The 17,793-nt window shown below is 34.4% G+C and overlaps 1 protein-coding gene across 12 annotated transcripts in view; it reads left to right on the top strand.

Moving 5' to 3' along the window:
- Nucleotides 1-17,793, top strand: part of ABI2 (abl interactor 2) — a 144,740-nt gene that overhangs the window by 58,007 nt on the left and 68,940 nt on the right. For 2 of the 12 annotated variants that reach the window (XM_069075314.1, XM_069075316.1), the window contains 4 exons: nucleotides 7,986-8,083; nucleotides 12,102-12,248; nucleotides 13,062-13,183; nucleotides 14,984-15,166. In XM_069075314.1, coding sequence (XP_068931415.1) covers nucleotides 7,986-8,083; nucleotides 12,102-12,248; nucleotides 13,062-13,183; nucleotides 14,984-15,166 — 550 coding nt within the window. Of the gene's footprint in view, nucleotides 1-7,985; nucleotides 8,084-12,101; nucleotides 12,249-13,058; nucleotides 13,184-14,983; nucleotides 15,167-17,793 lie in introns of all 12 variants that reach the window. The other 10 variants (XM_069075313.1, XM_069075315.1, XM_069075317.1 and 7 more) reach the window with 5 other exon arrangements.

Here is a 17,793-nt window from a genome sequence, read left to right as displayed (position 1 = left end):
TCTTCAGGGTGCTGAGGAGCACTTGTTTGTTATCCTCCCTTATAACAAATAAATATAGTCAAGCAAAACAAACCTGCATATTGGCCATCTCTAAAAACATAACTTATTACGCATTTCTAGTCTATCACCTTTCTGGCAGGAAGTACAAACATGCTTCCTCATCTATCCTCTGGAGTTGTAGTTGGTTACTACAGAATTCTTGTCTTTGGAAATTGTTTTTCTTTTATAATACTGTGGTCATTTTATAAAATATTTTCTTATAAAATATTTTACTTCATCATTAATTCATATAAATCTTTACAGTTTTCTTACTGTGTCATTTCTTAACTTCAAATAATATCCCGTTACATTCATATGACATCTTTTTGGTTCTAGTCCTGTGCAACTCTGGGGAATAGGCCTACTAGTGGTATCATTGAATCAAAAGATCTGTTCAAGTTAGTAAATTTGGGGAACAGCTCCAAATGTTTTTTTTTCAGAATTATTGGGTCAGTTCGTAGCTCCATCAACAGTGCTGTGTACCTGTTTTCCCACAGCCACAAATAACAATTGTTATTTTCCCTTTTTTGTAACACATTGGTTTGATGGGTGTGAAGAAGTAACTCAGACTTGATTTAATGTCTCTGCGTATTAGTGATTTAGAGCATTTTTTCACATAGCTATAAATGACAGGGATTTCTTTTTTTTGAGGACTATTAGTATCCTCTGACCAGTTACCTATTAGGGATTAGATTTGCTTCTATATATGTGAATAAGTTCTTATATATCTTGGATATGATGATAATAGTAATAATAATAATTAGCATTTACATATTGCTTTAAGGTTTACGAAGTGCAAATATCTCATTTCATGCTTTGTCATAGAAACCTGCTACAAAGTTATTTTTCCAGTTAACTTTACTTTCTAATGTTAACTGAATTGATTTCGTTTGCTCAGAAACTTCAATTTTATGTAATCCAGATTGTCCATTTTAACTCTCCTGAACTCTCTACCTCTTGCTTGTTTAAAAATCTTTCCCCTCTTCATAGTTGTGAAGGATATCTTCTTCCCTGTACTTCTGTCTTGTTTGTGATATGACCATATATATATATATATATATATATATATGTATGTATGCCTTGTATACATTGTGGGCTTATTGTGGTATGTTTTGTGAAATAACTAATTTCTTCCAGAATACTTTGCAGTTTTCTTAGAAGTTTTTGTTGACTACTGAGTCCTTAACCCACTAGTTAAGGTCATTGGGTTTATTGAACATGATACTACTATGTTCCTTTGCTATAGTTCTTGCATACCTGATCTGCAATTATGATCAACTTTTCCATTTTTAAACCAGTTCAGATAGGTTTGAGACTTACTACTTTGTAGAGATCAGGTACTCTTAGGCTCTTTTTTCTTTCTGTTTGTTTTCATTATTTCCTTTGGAATTCTTGCTCTGTTGTGCCTCTAGATGAATTTAGTTATTATTCTTTAGCTTTTTATAGTGATCGTTTCATAGCTTTATTGGCATAGCAATGAATCTGTAAATTAATTTGGGAATTATAATTATTTTTATTATATTAGTTTGCTCTGGCTATGAGAAATTAATATTCCTCAATTATTTCGGTCTGCCCTTTTTTTTTATTGTAAAGAGTATTTTGAGATTGTAGTCACATAATTCCTGTGTGAATCTTGATAAGTGAATTCCCAAGTACTTTATACATTCTTTTTGGAGGGGGAAGGCAGGGCATTTGGGGTTAAGTGACTTGCCCAAGATCACATGGCTAGTTTTTTGTGTGTTGCGCAAGTGTCTGAGACTGGATTTGAACTCAGGTTCTCCTGACTCCAGGGCCTCCTAGCCAACCCTATATACATTTCTTTAGTTATTTTAATTGGAATGTCTTTTTCCATTTCTTCCTGTTGCCTGTTTTTGATAATGTACACATAGCTTGATGAATTACACAGGATTATTTTTTATCTTGCTACTCTGTAGATGTTAATGTTTCAGTTAATTTTAGTTGACTCTTTTGTGTTCCCTAAGTAGGCCATTGTATCATCTGCATAAGCATTAATTTTCCTCCTTCTTGGCATATGCTCATTTCCACAATTTCTTTTTCTTGTCTTACTACTATACTGCCATTGCTAGAAATATATCAAATAATAATGATGATAATGCACAGCTTTCCTTTGCCCTTGATCTCTTTGGAATTTCCTATTACATATAATTCTCTTTCTTGGTTTTATATAAATCATATTTACTCTGCTAAGGAAAATTCATTCATTCTTATACTACTTAGTGGTGTTTTTTTTTTTTAGCAGATGGGTATTATTTTTTGTCAAAATCTTTTTCTACATTTTTATATAGCATGCAATTTTGTTGTTTTTGTTATTATATTTAGTTGTATTTGTTATTTGTCCTTTATGTTTATCATATTTCCTAATATTGAACCAGCCATTCATTCTTTTTTTTTTTTCTTTTTGGAGGGCATTTGGGGTTAAGTAACTTGCCCAAGGTGTTACATGGCTAGTTTTTTTGTGTAGGTGTTAAGTGTCTGAGGCCGGAACTGAACTCAGGTCCTCCTCACTCTGGGGCCAGCGCTCACTCACTTTGCCACCTAGCCGCCCCCAGCCATTCATTTTTAATAAGATGCCAATCTGGTCATTGTGTATAATCTTTTTAAATATGTTACTTAGTCTCTTTGTGATATATTTTATTTAATATTTAATGTGATATTCTGTGGGGATGATTAGTTTATTTTTCTCTGCTTTGTCTCTCTCTGGTTTATGCATAACGTAAATGAATCATTAATGAATTTTGAAGGATCCCCCCACCTTTTTTGTGAACAATTCAATATAGCAGTCAAACAAATTGATTCTTTCTTTGCATGTTTGATAGATCTAACATGTAAATCCATATGGTCATGCATCTTTTTTGTCTGGGAGTTCATTGATGACTCATTTACTTTCTTTTCTGAGACTGATCTTTTAAACTATTCTATTTTTTTAAAAAAAATTTAGGGATCTTATATTTTTGTAAGTATTCATACATTTCCTTTGTTATCACTTTTGTTGGCATAGAGTTGGCCAAAATAATTTATAATGATTTCCTTCTCACTTGTAAATTCTCCTTTTTTATATTTTTATGATGGTACTTTGATTTTGATATTTGCTCCCTCCATATTTTTATACTTGTCTTCTAATATACCCCAATTGTTTGAAATTAATAAATTAAACTCCTTGCTTTCTCTTTTCTTCTCTAGTCTGTTCTTTTTCCCTTTTATTTTCTTTGCTCTCTTAAGACCATTACAACTGAACCAAAAAAACCCACTCCTAGTTCATTTGTGACCCTTAAGGATATTATGATTGTGAAGGGATGTTTTTCTCTATTTCTCTTATTAGAATGTAAATACTTCATTATTATTTTAACTTCTTCCTAAATTACTCCTTGGCCTGTTTTTCTAAGTAAGTTGTTTTTGATAGATACCTACCTTATTTTTCACCTATTTTTTTCAGTCTTTTGACTTTATTCTAATATTTCTTGTTGTCTCAGGGAGTTAATTGAGTTCTATTCTAATTTTTAGGGAACTTGCTATACGTTTCTTATCCTCTGTTCTAAGCTATTTATTACTGCTCTTGTTTCACTTATGACTTAATTTCTTTCACATACTCTTGTAGTCCTTGTGTCCAAACCATTTTTTCTCTGAGGCTATAATGATAGTTGTTCTGAAGTTACTCTTTCATGGTTAAGTTTACCTTTTGGGCATTCCTTGATATATAATACTTCTTCATAATGTTTGGTGCTCTTGTTGCTAGCTTCTGTCTCATTTGGTGTGTTTGTATTTACAGCACTGGTATGCTACAGTGGTCTCCCTGAAGCATATCCCTTGTCAAGGAGCTATTGTAGATTTTTGTTTTTCATAGGGTATCCTTAGTTATTGTACTGCCGAAGGCTGTAGGCCTGTTCCCTTCTGATCTGACTTCCTTGCTGGGGAAAACCTATTCCCTCTTTTAGCCATCTGTGTCTTCTTGGGTAAGAGGGTGGTGTGAGTGCCTTGATGAAAGTTAAGAGAATGAGAACAATGTTTTAATTTGAGTGGGAAGAGGCAGAATATTTTGAGGCCACTAGAAGTATTTCTTACTATTATGGTCTTAATTATGCCTCCATGCTCTTAGGTCTGGCATTGCCTTTGAACAACAACTTTTAGCAAAGTTGATCCATTTAAGGATCAGGTTTGTTAAGACAGGTTGTAAGGGAATCAACTAATTTTCTCAGAGTATGTTCATTAAATAAAAGATTAAATGTAATTTATTTTAAAAATTCATTTCAATTTTATTTTCACTTCTGAATTCTTTCCTTCTAACCTTCTCTTCCTTGTTGAAAAAGCAAAAAAAGCAAAACAAAACCCCAAAACCCATTAAAAATATGTAGTCAAACAAAATAGATTCCTGTATTGGCCATCTTTCCCCCTCCCCCTGCCTCAAAAAATGCTTCAGTATGATCTAAGACCTTTCTCTCTGGAAGTGTATAGCATATTTCATTATTAGGTCCTTGGAATTGTGGTTGGTTCATTTATGTTGGTCTGTTTCTAAGTCTTTCAGATGTTTGTCTTTTATAGTATTGTTGTTTGCCTGCTTCTTCTTACTTCATTTTGTATCAGTCATGTAAGTCTTCCCAAGTTTTTCTGAATCATGCCCTTCATCATTTCTTACAGCACAACAGTATTTCACCACATTCATGTACCATAACTTGTTCAGTCATTCCACAATTGATAGGTTCCCCTCTCAGTTTCCATTTCTTTGCCACCACAAAAAGAGCTGTTTTAAATATTTTTGTACATGAGTCTTTTTTTTTCTTTGATCTCCTTGGGGTATAAGTCTAGGAGCACTATTGTTGGATCAAAGAGTATGCAGTTTAATAGCTTTTGAGCATAGTTCTGAATTGCTTTTCAGAATGATTGGAACAATCCACAGTTGCCCAAATCTTGCTCTTGTTTTCCCAGAGCCCCACCAGTATTTGTCATTTTCTTTTTTTGTCAGCTTTGCTAACCTGCTGGGTGTGAAATGGTACCTCAGAATTTTTTAGTTTGTATTTCTCTATTAGTGATTTAGAGCATTTTTTCAGATGGCCATTAATAAGTTAGCTTCTTTTTTTCCTTTCAAAACTGTGTGTGTGTATTCTTTGACCCAGCAATACTTGTGGAGATATCCACTGGGGAATGACTCTTATTCTTATAAATTTGAATGAACAGCTCTCTTTTCTTCCAAGTTCTTACTGCCTTTCTCTTTCATTGCATCTCTGTTTACCTGTATCATTTTTTCTAAGTTCATAACATCTGTTTCACTTTCTCATATATGGCTATTCTTCTTCCTAATCTTCACTAACTATTCTTCTTCTTACTCAGTTGGTCTCTCTTCTCCATTTGCCCTGCTTCCTTCTTTTTCCAAGCATACATCCACCCAGTTTCATTCTCTGGCTAGGTGTAAGGAACCTCAGGAGTCTCACAGCATGGTGAACATCAGCTCACTCTGTGTTTTAACTGAAGTATTGGGTAAAGGGCATAGGCATTTTCCATTCAAATTACATTAATATCATCCCCTATTTCCTATTTTAACCTGACTTTTAAAAAGCAATATTTGGTTTCTACTTGTGTTCTGTATTGTGTGTTTAAAAGTTAATATTTCCAAAACTTGTATTTGATTTATTGATTAAATTCTGAATCTGTTTTAGTTTAACATAAAGGGGAATGCATAAAATTCAGATTGAATTGGGAACTCGGCTTGAATTCCTTAATTGTAAATTTTGTTAATCATCACATATATATGAACTTCATGGAAGCAGCTAAAAATTCTGTAAATTTCATAACTTACTAAATTTGACATGTGTAAACATAAGTACCAAATTTAACTTTACGGAATGATTCATTATTTATTTATTTATTTTGACAATTCAGGTAAGTAGCTTATTCAGGTTTGATAAATTACATATAAAAGATACTGCAATTTAAAGAAACACATTAGTTTCTAAAAACCAAATAAAGAAAAATTACAAGCTATAAAAATTGTTTTAGATGCCCCGTATATAGAATAAAATGCCTCTTTCACTCATTTTATTCTTTCCCTGCTCCTTTTTTTCTCCCAATTCCTATGAAATTGATGTAGTTTAGTGTCTCTCTTTTTATTCCTCATCTCTATATAGTAAATTTGGGTTTCATGTTGCTTAAAGTTGAGCTTAAAGGACTTCATTAAAGAATGCAACAGTAAAAAGTAAACGACAAAGTAAAATTTTAAATTGGGTAATTTTAACTTATAATTGTTTTCCAGTATGGATATACTGTTTTGTAATACTTATGAGTTCAATAATATGGTTTATTATACCCCCTAATTACTAATGAGGGGAAGAGCAAGACTTGGTTTATTTTATTAATACCTAAAATGCATTCCATTTTACCTTTGTTTTTAAGGCAACAACAACCATGAAGAATTTTAGCTTTATTTTTTAAACTCTTGAAAGGTGTTATTTACCTTTGAAGACTGTGTTAACATCCCCCACAACTTGTTCACTGTTTCAGTCATGTATGAAAAGTATTTTGTTTTTAGTAAAATATATGTACTTTTTATATTTGTGAAATAAAATTGACTTTCAACTAAGAAAAGTGAGCACAAAGTAGCATTAGTACATTAAGGTTTTTAATTTTTACACCAAGGTTATATTTAACATCAGATCAAATAATTTACACAGTTTTTGGATTTGTTTTCCTTTTCATATTCATCTTTAGCAGTAACTAATAAATTTTGTGCTGAAATAGATTTCATTGTTATAACTTTATATCTTGTAGTTTGCACTTCAAATATTCTTTGCAAGGACAAACTGAACATGGATACATACTCTGGTTAGAAAGGGAACATGTTTCCTTGATTATTTTTAGAAGATAGCTATGCAGACTATCAGTGTACATATAGTCTCTCTAGAAGGAATGTTTAGTACTTACTTTCAGATACTACCAGATATACAGACTGTAGAATCTTATTAAGTTGTGGTAGCCAAGAACTTAATACCAAACTTGAATCATGTTTACAGTGGCCGTATGTCTACCTTTTATTTCAAACCTGTGGCCAAGTGTTCAGGTTTTGGGGGCTGTGGATTTAGTTGTGATGGAACCCAGTGCTTCCAGAGTGCCTGCCTCCTCTGGTACTTGAATTTTCAGTGAGGGATGGAATAGGGATGGGGCCTTAAGCAGGCTTTGGCTGAGTGTTGTGCCTCCATGCTTGAATTTCTCCTTTAGGAAAGGTAGCCAGAGATGAGCTTACTGTTGACTTTTAACACAATAAACCTCAAGTCCTGGTCTAGCTATTTTGAAAGTAGGCTAATGTGTGTCACAGCTAAGTTTTCAGAAGTTTTCTTATCAGTGAACTCTGATAAGGTCATTGATAGGCATTTAACTTTCTGTGATGTAAACTTGACCTATTTATTATCCAAATACTAAATTACACTTTACAGTTTATAATGCTACAATTTAGAGTTATCAGTTATAGTAGATTATATTTGTAGGCCACTGAATATTTCATTTTATTTGGGAGAATGTATCTTATTTTTTATTATTTTAAAGGTGCTTTTTAAAAATAAGCAACTGCTTAAAAATTTATTCACATTGTTATTGTATTAAGGACAAGATTTTAAACTAATCAATCCCTCTTGAATTTTAGTTGCATGATATATCAGATGTGTCTTGCCAGTGATATGTTGTTGGTGTGATGGCCTAATGGCAAATACAGTCTTTATATATGTAATTGATCATTTGAAAACCCCAAATAAGGAAGAGTCCTTTGAGTGCAACTCTAGAATAATAGCAGAGTAGAAATTGCATATGAAGTGCATGGCCTCTCTAATTTTTTTTCTATTTGGTCCTTCCCCTATTCCCCTAAATTGTACAGCAACATTTTCCATAGGAACCACATATTTCACTGCTTAAAAGTTAAGTTGAGTTTTACTCACTCTTTTATGTAGGTGAGTACACAGAATATGAAGATGGGTGGGCTGCCTCGTACAACACCGCCTACTCAGAAACCACCCAGCCCGCCAATGTCAGGCAAAGGAACCCTTGGGTGAGTATGCAAATTATCATTACCTGTCTGAAATGTGATTCTCATGATATGGAACCTGAAGAAGAAAAATTCCTCCCTGATTTTTTTCTGTCCTGTATGTTGTCGTTCTCAGAAAACAGATTTTGATGACAATAAAAGCATTCTCCTAGTATACTTTGCTATCCATTTTTAAACTGCAGAGAAAATACCTGCATAGACTTAGAGTTTATCACATAAACTGCATTGGAATTTTGATGGAAACTTTTTCTCAGGTTTGCGGCATCTTTCTCATCATATTTGAGTTGAACTTGCCGTATTTAGTTGGAAAAAAACTTGGTATAACCCAAATTTTTGTGTAAACTTAAACTGGTACCACATTGCACTTCTGATTAGCTGTAGAAGATAAAATATATTTGAGACTTCAGAAAAAATAGCCCATTCAGGGAGAAATTTTTCATTCTTCTACCTTAGGGGTTCTTAACCTTTTTTTGTGTTATGGATACTTTTGGTAGTCTGGTGAAGCCTATGGACCCCTTCTCAGAATAATTTTTTTAAATTCATAAAATAAGATAGTGTTATAAAGCAAATAAATTTCATTGGAATAAAGTTATCAAAATATTAAAAATAAAACAAAAAAGACCCTAGGTTAAGAACTCCTGTTATTACTGTAACATCATGATGAAAACTTGATTTACTGTGATAATGTATTTATTGTGTTCTAGTGAGTATAATAGAACTTGGGAGGGAGGAACCAGGGTTTATATAATCTTAACTCTGTCACTCATTCATAATTACTGGGTAGTTAGTGATTTTGGTTTTTTCATCTGTAAAATGGGGGTATTATTTGACCTATTTATTTTTTAGAGACGTTCTAATGACAAATTGGATTTTTAAAAAATATAAAAAAAAAAACCATAGTGTTTTGAAGTCTCAGATTGGCATTATACACTGTGCTTAAAAATGACTAAGGTGCGATTCTGGTTTTGGCCCCCTCACCAAAAAAAAACCCCTAATTAACTACTTTGGAAATTGAGAACAGGTGAGATTGTTGAGCTTAGAAATGAGAAAGAACAAGGGAGAAGAGTGTACTGAGATGACAAAAAACACAGGAAAGGGAAGGTAATAAAGTGGGAGGAGAAGTTTTTGTAGCCCCTGGGGGAAATGGAAGTGAAAGCTAAGTCTAGCTGGTAATAGCAAAGAAAGTAATGGGGGATGGATAGGGTATTCTAGCCAGACTAGGGAAGAAGAGGACTGAAAATTAAAACCTGAGACTGAACTACAGAGAAGAATAGAGAAGGGAAACAAAACTGGGCTTTTGTAAGGCGTAATGCCCTGGCTAAATGGAAGCAGCTCTTATGGTAAGAGAAGACCCATCTGAGCAGGGACCTGAGTAATTACTTACTAACTTCCCAATTTCCTCAAATGGAACATTTTTATGTCCTTCAAGTGATACTGTAAAGTGCATAAGAGCTCTTCTTTTAAAAAAATACTTTGTTAGAAACAATATACAAACTATTATAAGCTACTTTGATTTCTAATAGAGTAAAATTTATCCACTGCCTTCATGCTTTAAAGAAGAATTTTATATATGTGTGTATACACACACACACACACACACACACACACACACACATATGAGTTTTTCTAAAATTTGTTTTTTTTGTAGAAAATCTAAGAGGTGCCTGGAGCTTCATGTTACAGTGCTCCAAAGAGGCGTATGGTAACAGTGTTAGCACTGTCTTCTCTTTGACATGGTACTATTATTCCCCTCCCCCCACTGCCATTTTTGTTTTTCTGCCTGCCCCTCCTTCCTTTTATAATATTAATTTTGTCACTCCTTTGCCTCATCTCTCCTTCCCTTAGATGAAACTTAGGCAGTTTGATTGACTTTTTATTTCCAACATCCACAGCTGATTTTTTGGGAGTATAGAGGTTGGGAAAAAAGTATTGGCTTGTTGGCCTAATATGGGACCTGGGGTCATCCCTACTTGAAAAGGGTTTGAAGAGCATACTTTGATGTGGTAGATACTTAATGACACATCCATCATATTTAGTGTCTCTTCTCCTTGTAATTTCTTTTTCTTTTTTATTTATTTTTATTTTTATTTTTTTAAAGCAATCGTGATTAAGTAACTTGCTCAAGGTTACACGACCAGTTATTTCTGGGTGTAGTGCTAAGTATCTGAGCCCGGATTTGATCCCCAGGTCATCCTGACACTGGAGCTGGTGCTCTTACTTGCTGTGCTACCTGGCCGCCCCTCCTTGTAATTTCTTCTCCCTTCCTAGTAACTGTATGTAATCCACCTGTTTCTGAAAAGTTGTATCTAAATTAACATATCTATTTTCTCATTATAGATATATTTACATTGTAATTCCAGAGATGCTGTCTTCTTTTCCAAGTGATTTTCAATTTGTAGTCCTAGCACTTCAGTTTCAGTCTCCCTTCCACCTTGCTGTTTCCCAAATAAAAGAAACAAATATTTAAATTTAGACATTGTACACAAAAACCTAAATGCATTAGCAGAACTCTTAGTTAAAAGGAACCCAGTAGTTTCTTTGTAAAGCAAATAATTGTTTTAGTGATACTGTGCCTCAAACTTAGAAGGCAGCATGGTATAGTAAAAAGAGTGTTCCTTAAATGGTGGCATACCTGTCCTCAAGAGAAAATCCCAGGATTTGGTAAGTTTGTAGCAGCTAGTCAGTAGGTAGATCCAATAGAATGATAAAAATGAGACATCATATTGTGAATTGTTTTAGATTCATTTAAGTAAAAAGTGAATTAGGAAGAAGAGTATTAGTATCCCAAGGGGAGAAACTTTTTTTTTAGAATTCACATCCTGATATTCTAACTTTTTCATGGCTAGAATATCATCTGTATATCCTTCTGTCATTTTGGAATTCAGGACATTTAAAAGAGAGAACTCATTAGCCACTTTTTTTTTTAATCTCATCCTATTCTTATTTTATGTCCTCTAGCCCTCTAACCCTGTTCAGGGTTATTTTGAATTCAGGGAATTTTGGGGGAAAACAAGAAAAGGTATGTTAAGAGAATCTAGTCTCATCTCTATGTTATTAGCTCAGAGGAACTGAGGAAGAGGATTAAGAAATGAGGGGGTGGCTAGGTTGCACAGTGAATAGAGCACTGTCCCGGGAGTCAGGAGGAGCTGAGTTCAAATCTGGCCTCAGACACTTAACACTTACTAGCCATGTGACCTTGTCACTTAACAAGTCACTTAATTACCCCAATTACCCTGCCTTCCCCCCTCCAAAAAAGCAAAAAAAAAAAAAAAGGAGCATAAATTTTTAGAGCTTTACCCCTTGCCTCCAAAGAAGGAAGGGGGAAATGGATAATTAGTGGTCAAAGAGGAAAGGTAATAGAGGCATATAAGTTTGTAAAAATAGAAGAGCAAAAGAAATATTAAGTATTAAAATTTGAATTTTACTTTCTTGGATACAATTGAATATCACTTACATATATTCCTTTTCTTTAAAAAGGAAGTGAGCGATATGGAAGTTAGTGCCTTGAGCACCCACCATGGGCATCATTGTATTCCAGAGCCTAGTGCTACCTCTGTACTAACTTTTGAACAGCTGTAGTTTGGGGGAAGGGCATGAAGAATAACAACAGCCTCTTCTTTGGGGCATTTGGAAGAGCCTGATTTATATTTAGAGAGCATTTTGAGTTTTCAAATAAAAAGTAAGTACTAGAAGACATGGGAATAAGAAATGGGGCATTTTTGTGTATGTGTTCCGAGGTAAAGTGAGTACACTCGTAAACTATGCAAAGAAAGTTGCATTAGTTGAGTTGGAAAGTTGGAGGCAGAAATATTTAACTTTTAAAAAGCATAAAACCATAGTCATTTAAATCTCTAGCAGGTGGGAGGCAAGGGATACCTGAAGAAGAGGTGATTGGATGATGTAAAATCACACATTTTCCTATCTAATTACAATTTGTACTTCACTATTGGCAACTCTATCTTTGAATTTGTTATGCCTAAATTTGCCTAATTACACAATACATACGCTCTTCTTTTTGTAGGCGTCACTCCCCCTATCGCACACTGGAGCCAGTGCGTCCTCCAGTGGTACCAAATGATTACGTACCTAGCCCAACACGTAATATGGCTCCCTCGCAGCAGAGCCCTGTGAGGACAGCTTCTGTGAATCAAAGAAATCGAACTTACAGGTATTTTCTCTACCTCAGCACAAATTGTGATGGCCATAGTACCATAAATTGTTCAAATAACTTCGGTTAAATCTTTCTCATTCCAAAGCACCAAGTCCCTTTTCCTTACTTTACTCCCACTAAACCACATCTGCTCTCACCTTCCTCTTCTGATGTTCTGATACAACTTTGAGGAATCAGGAAGTCATATAAGAACAGATAATGAACTATCGATTTCTTTAAGGTTTAAATGTGCAGAGGAAAGCTTACTTAGCTTAGGTGACTTGAGAAAAGATTGTGAACCAAAAAGTTAAATGTTGAAAATTTTTCAAGTTGTTTTTTGGTGGAACTTTACAGATGAAAAACTATACTTGGTAAAAACTCAAGTGTGGGCTAGCACACCAAGGCATGATTGTGTATTGAAGTTAATCAGATATATTAAGGAAATATATTTTCATTGTAAATGGAGGTTTTTTTGGGAAACATTTTAATGACATTTAGCATAACAAAGCTAATGTTATGTCTATATATTTCTAAAATTGAATCTTGTTGACAACCTAAACATTGTCAGATATTTTTGGCATGAACTTTTAAAACAAAGTATTAGGAACAATGGAATTGTCTCAAACCTAGATTATTTTTCCCTTTTCTTGTATTAATAAAACTATACCATTGATGTTGCTACAAAGATTGAAGTGGGGGATTCTTCACCTCTTTTTTTTTTTCAATAGCTCTATATATTTCAGAAACCTAACTCACTATATTCTTGGAAATTCTGCTTAACTATTGCTTCACATCAATGTTAATTTCTGGTGGGTCTGATTTTTTTAGCAGCAGTGGTAGTAGTGGAGGGAGCCACCCAAGTAGCCGGAGCAGCAGTCGCGAGAACAGTGGAAGTGGTAGTGTGGGGGTTCCTATAGCTGTCCCTACTCCATCTCCTCCCAGTGTCTTTCCAGGTAAACCCAGAATTCATTTGTATTTTCTCCTTTTTGAAGCCTAATTACTCTCTTCTTATACAGGACTGTTTACCAGGCCTGAAAAAATACTGGAAAAAATTTTCGAGGAAAAATATTAACAAGTGTTATTGACATATTTACTCTCTTTTTATTTTTACCCTGTTGCTGTGGTTTTGGGCATCTGGTTTTACTGGTTAAAAAGTGCTCTTCTTCTTCTGCTGCCTCAGTGCTACTGAGACTAAAGCTTTAGGAATCATTTCTGTAAGGGGGTAGTTAACTACCTTTGCTCTGTTCCATGGTTATAGATGGCATCTCTAATCTGAGTTATTTATTTTGGAAAAGAATGGCATTAGGTGCAATGCAGCTGAGTAAATTGGTTCATTACAGCATTGCTAGGAAGAAACTTTTGGCTCTTAATTTCTTTGACCTATGAAACTGAACATTTTATGAGAAGTATCCCATCTTCTCATAACCAAAAAAATATGCCAATAGGATTATAATTTTTTCTTCTTTCTCTACTTCTTACCACCCTCCCTTTCCCCTTTCTGTCCTCCTCCCTTCCCTTCTTATGCTCCCCCCTTCCCATCCTCCTTCACTCCCTTCTTTCTCCCTTCCTGTCCACCTCCTCTTCTTTCTTCCTTCCTCTCTTCCCTCTCTCCTCATCCCCTTTAACAGCTAGTGTACTCCTGCCTCAAACTACCTTGTATTCATTTTGTGAATGTTATATATTTACTTTATATGTGTATATGTTTCATGGAACAAAAGCGGTATGAGTTGGATACCAGTCTGAAACATTGAGTTAGTTATTTATTGTTTACTGGCCCAGACAGTGCTAAGCACTGGGAACACTAAAAGAGTCAAAAGACAGACCCTGCCCTTGGGAGGTTTACAATCTTACTGGGAGAGACAAGCAAACAAGTACGAAATACGACATGATTAATAGAGGGAAAGCACTAGGGTTAAGAGAGATTGGGGAAAGCTTCCTGTAGCAGATGGGATTTTAACTGGGACTTAAAAGAAGCCAGGGAGGTCAGTAGGCCGAGTGGAGGACACAGAACATTCCACATGTGGAGGACAGCCAGAGAAAATACTCCGGACTGAGACGTGGAAGAGCACATGTTGGGGAGGAAGGTGTGAGAAGAGTGGGAAGGTAGGAGGGAGCTCGGTTGTGGAGGGCAGAAGTGTTTTGTGTTTATGCTGGAGGATAAAACTGGAGTTTACTGGCATCAGGGTGACATGGTCAGGACATTTATTGTAGTTTATTGCATTAACATGATCAAATGTAATCTTATGATCTAGAGTTAGGAAGAAGAATTTCATGTTTTTTTTTTTTTAACTTGGCATTGTATACTTCTGTTTTACACTGCTGTATGGTATGAAATTTTGGAATTTGGGGGTCAGAAAAATAAGTTGTTTTCAGCTCCTATAACTAACAAAAAAAATCTATCCTAATCCTATAATCTTTTTCTCTTTCCTTCCTTTTCTCTCTCCCTCTCTCTATTTCCTTCTCCTCTCTCATTTTTCTTCTCTCCCTGTCCCTATCTTTCTCTGTTTTTCAAGTAAAAAGGAAATTAAGTTATTTTTCTTTATGGATTTATAAGTCTGTACACTAAGCTTGTTAACTTATTTGCTGCACATGTAACAATCCTTTAACATGAGCTGGTATTTTCCAACTCTTGCATTCATTTGGTTAGTAATAAGGCCCGAATGCCTAACACTAACAACTCAAAAGGCTTTTTTCTAATCTTGGCTACAGTGACGGCGTTATTAATGCTTCGTCTTCCTCCCCTTTCTGCCTAGCCCCTGCTGGCTCAGCTGGCACTCCTCCCCTTCCTGCCACTTCTGCCCCTGCCCCTGCCCCTCTGGCTCCTGCTGCTGTCCCCTCTTCCACTGCCCCAGATGGTGCTGCTGTGGGAGCTCAGCCCCTTGCTGATGGCTTCACTTCTCCAACTCCCTCTGTTGTTTCTTCCACTCCACCTACAGGTGAGTGTCTGCTCTTTTACGGGCAGATGAACCCTGCTTTCAGACTGCTGTTGCTATAAAGGCATAATGCACTGTTGAGTTTTGAAACTAGCTAGAGACTTTGAAGGAAAAATTAATTTTCCCATTGAGGGTAGCACTTTATAAAACAACAATGACAAACTAATACATTAACAAATAGCTAGTGATATTTAAAAAAAAAATTTGAAGTATAGTTTGAACATTTTGTTTTTGAATATTATTAGATTTTCTGATCACATACAGTAAAGTTTGTATCATTGAATCAGATTTTAATTTGTGAGACTTTAGATGATATCTATCTAAAATTCAGAAAAGTATTATATATATATTTGTAGTTGGTCTTGGAATTCTTTTTTATTTTGAGCTATCCTTTTTATTAGTCCTGGTTTCTTAGAATGTAGATTAAAAAAGTATCATTCCTGTAGTTATAAATGGTAATGAGCAGTTCAGAAAACTAAACATATCTTTTAAACAATTAATAAGCTTACATATTAGAATTTTTATTGTAGACGTAGCAGTGTCTCAGCTGAATCATAACTTGAACAATGAAGATTTTTGTTCTAGTCAGCAAATTGATTTTTGAGAGTTTAAGACTATTTTCAATAACACTAAATGGTCTAGAGGTGTTGAGGGCTTTTTTTATCTATCTTATAGGAAGATAAGGAAATCCAATTATTTCTTTGGTGTAGGTCTTTATTTTTTGTTTGAAATATTTTTTTTTAATTTGCAGTTCCAAAATCTCTCTCTCTTTGCTCCATTGAGGAGACAACAAATATATTGTCTATCATACATATGAAGTGTTGCCACCCCCCAAAAAACAAGAAAAATAAACAGGAAAAAATATGCTTCAATCTGCATTCAGAGTCCCATCAGTTCTTTCTCTGGAATTAGATAGCATTTTTCCTCACAAATCCTTTGGCATTGTTGTGGATCATTGTATTAATCAGAGTTCCTAAGTCTTTCACAATTGATTATCCTTAAAGTATTGCTGTTAATGTATACTTTGTTTTTCTGGTTCTGCTCACTTCACTTGGTATCAGTTCATACAGATCTTTCCAGGTTTTGCTGAAACTATCCCCTTCATCTTATCTTACTGCACAATAGTATTCCATCACAATCATATAACACAACTTGTTTATCCTTTCCCCATTTTATGGCTACCCTCCCTCCCCCCCAGTTTCCAATTTTTGGCCATCACAAAAAGAGCTGATATATACATGCATACACGTATCCTATTCCATTTTATTAGATCTCTTTGGAGTATAGACCCAGTATCATTATTACTGGATCAGAGAGTATGCACAGTTTTATAGATCTTTGGGCATGATTCCAAATTGTCCCCCAGGATGGTTAGGCTAGTTCATGGTTCTACCAACAATGCCTTGCCCTCTAGTATTTGTCATATTCCTTTGTTGTCAACCTAGGCAATCAGATGAGTGGGTGAGGTGCTACCTCGGAGTTATTTTAATTTCTCTAATTATTAGCTCTTAACTAGAACTGCAGTTCTTAAACTTTTTGGTCTTTTAACTCTTAAAAATTATTAACCCCTTTTAAATCTTAAAAATTATTGAGAACCCCAAAGAACTTTTGTTTATATGAGTTGTATCTATGGCTATTTATGAGAAATTAAAACTAACAAGTTTTAAAAATATGTATTTATTAATGCAGTTAAAGTAATGATAATAAGCCCATTATGTGTTTACATAAATGACATGTTTTAATAAAAACAAAATCAAAATTTGTGAGGAGTGACATTAGTTTACATATCTTTGCAAATCTCTTATAGAGATGTCTAGACTCTCATATTTGGTTCTGAATTCATTCTCTTGTACTGTATTGTTTTGGTTTAAGTATATGAAAACAATCTGGTCTGGATATGTAGTTTGAGAAGGGAAGAGTAGGCAATACTTTGGCATTGTTGTGGTTTAATAGGCAAATAGTATCTTAGCATTATTTTGAAATTAGTTTTGACCTTCCCCACTCCCTAAAAAGGTCTCAGGAATCCTAAGGGATCCCAGAAACATACTTTGGGAACCTTTGGTCTAGAAAATCAGTTGCCAGGTATACTGTAGAAAAGATTCTTGTTTTGGTGCTGTTTGCACACTAACTGTTCCTTTCATCTATGAAATTCTGGGATTCTAGTTAAGTTGTTGATTGAAACAAAAACTCATTTTAACATAAAAAAGGTATAGTTTTATTTGTAAGAGGAAAAACATGATAAAGATTAGTATAAATTCATTTTTCCTTTTAGAAAGTTTTGAATAAAATTGCCTAAAAAAGTTTATATAATATTCTACTCTGTTTTAGATCTCCCTTCTTCTCCTCCCCCAAATGAAATAGGAAATAAAATCTTCAGTGGATAAAAATTTATCATAGAATAAAACGTGATGATGTTTTGGTTTGGTTTAGTATTTTTTAAAAAGTTATTTAGTATTTTATTTTTCCCCAATTTTCAAAATTTGTTTTTAAAACCTTTTGAGTTCCAAATTCTTTCCTTCTACCCCATCATTGAGAAGGGAAGCAATTTGATATAGGTTATACAAGTGTAGTCATGCAAAACATTTCCATATTAGTCATGTTGTAAAAGAAAACAGACAAAAAAACCCCCA

The sequence above is a fragment of the Petaurus breviceps genome, unplaced genomic scaffold (genome assembly GCF_028583685.1).
Source record: "Petaurus breviceps papuanus isolate PSGF00001 unplaced genomic scaffold, PetGlider_PUasm1.0 90903, whole genome shotgun sequence".
NCBI lineage: Eukaryota > Metazoa > Chordata > Mammalia > Diprotodontia > Petauridae > Petaurus > Petaurus breviceps.
The sequence above is the reverse complement of the archived record's forward strand: the minus strand, read 5'-3'. Positions and strand labels throughout refer to the sequence as shown.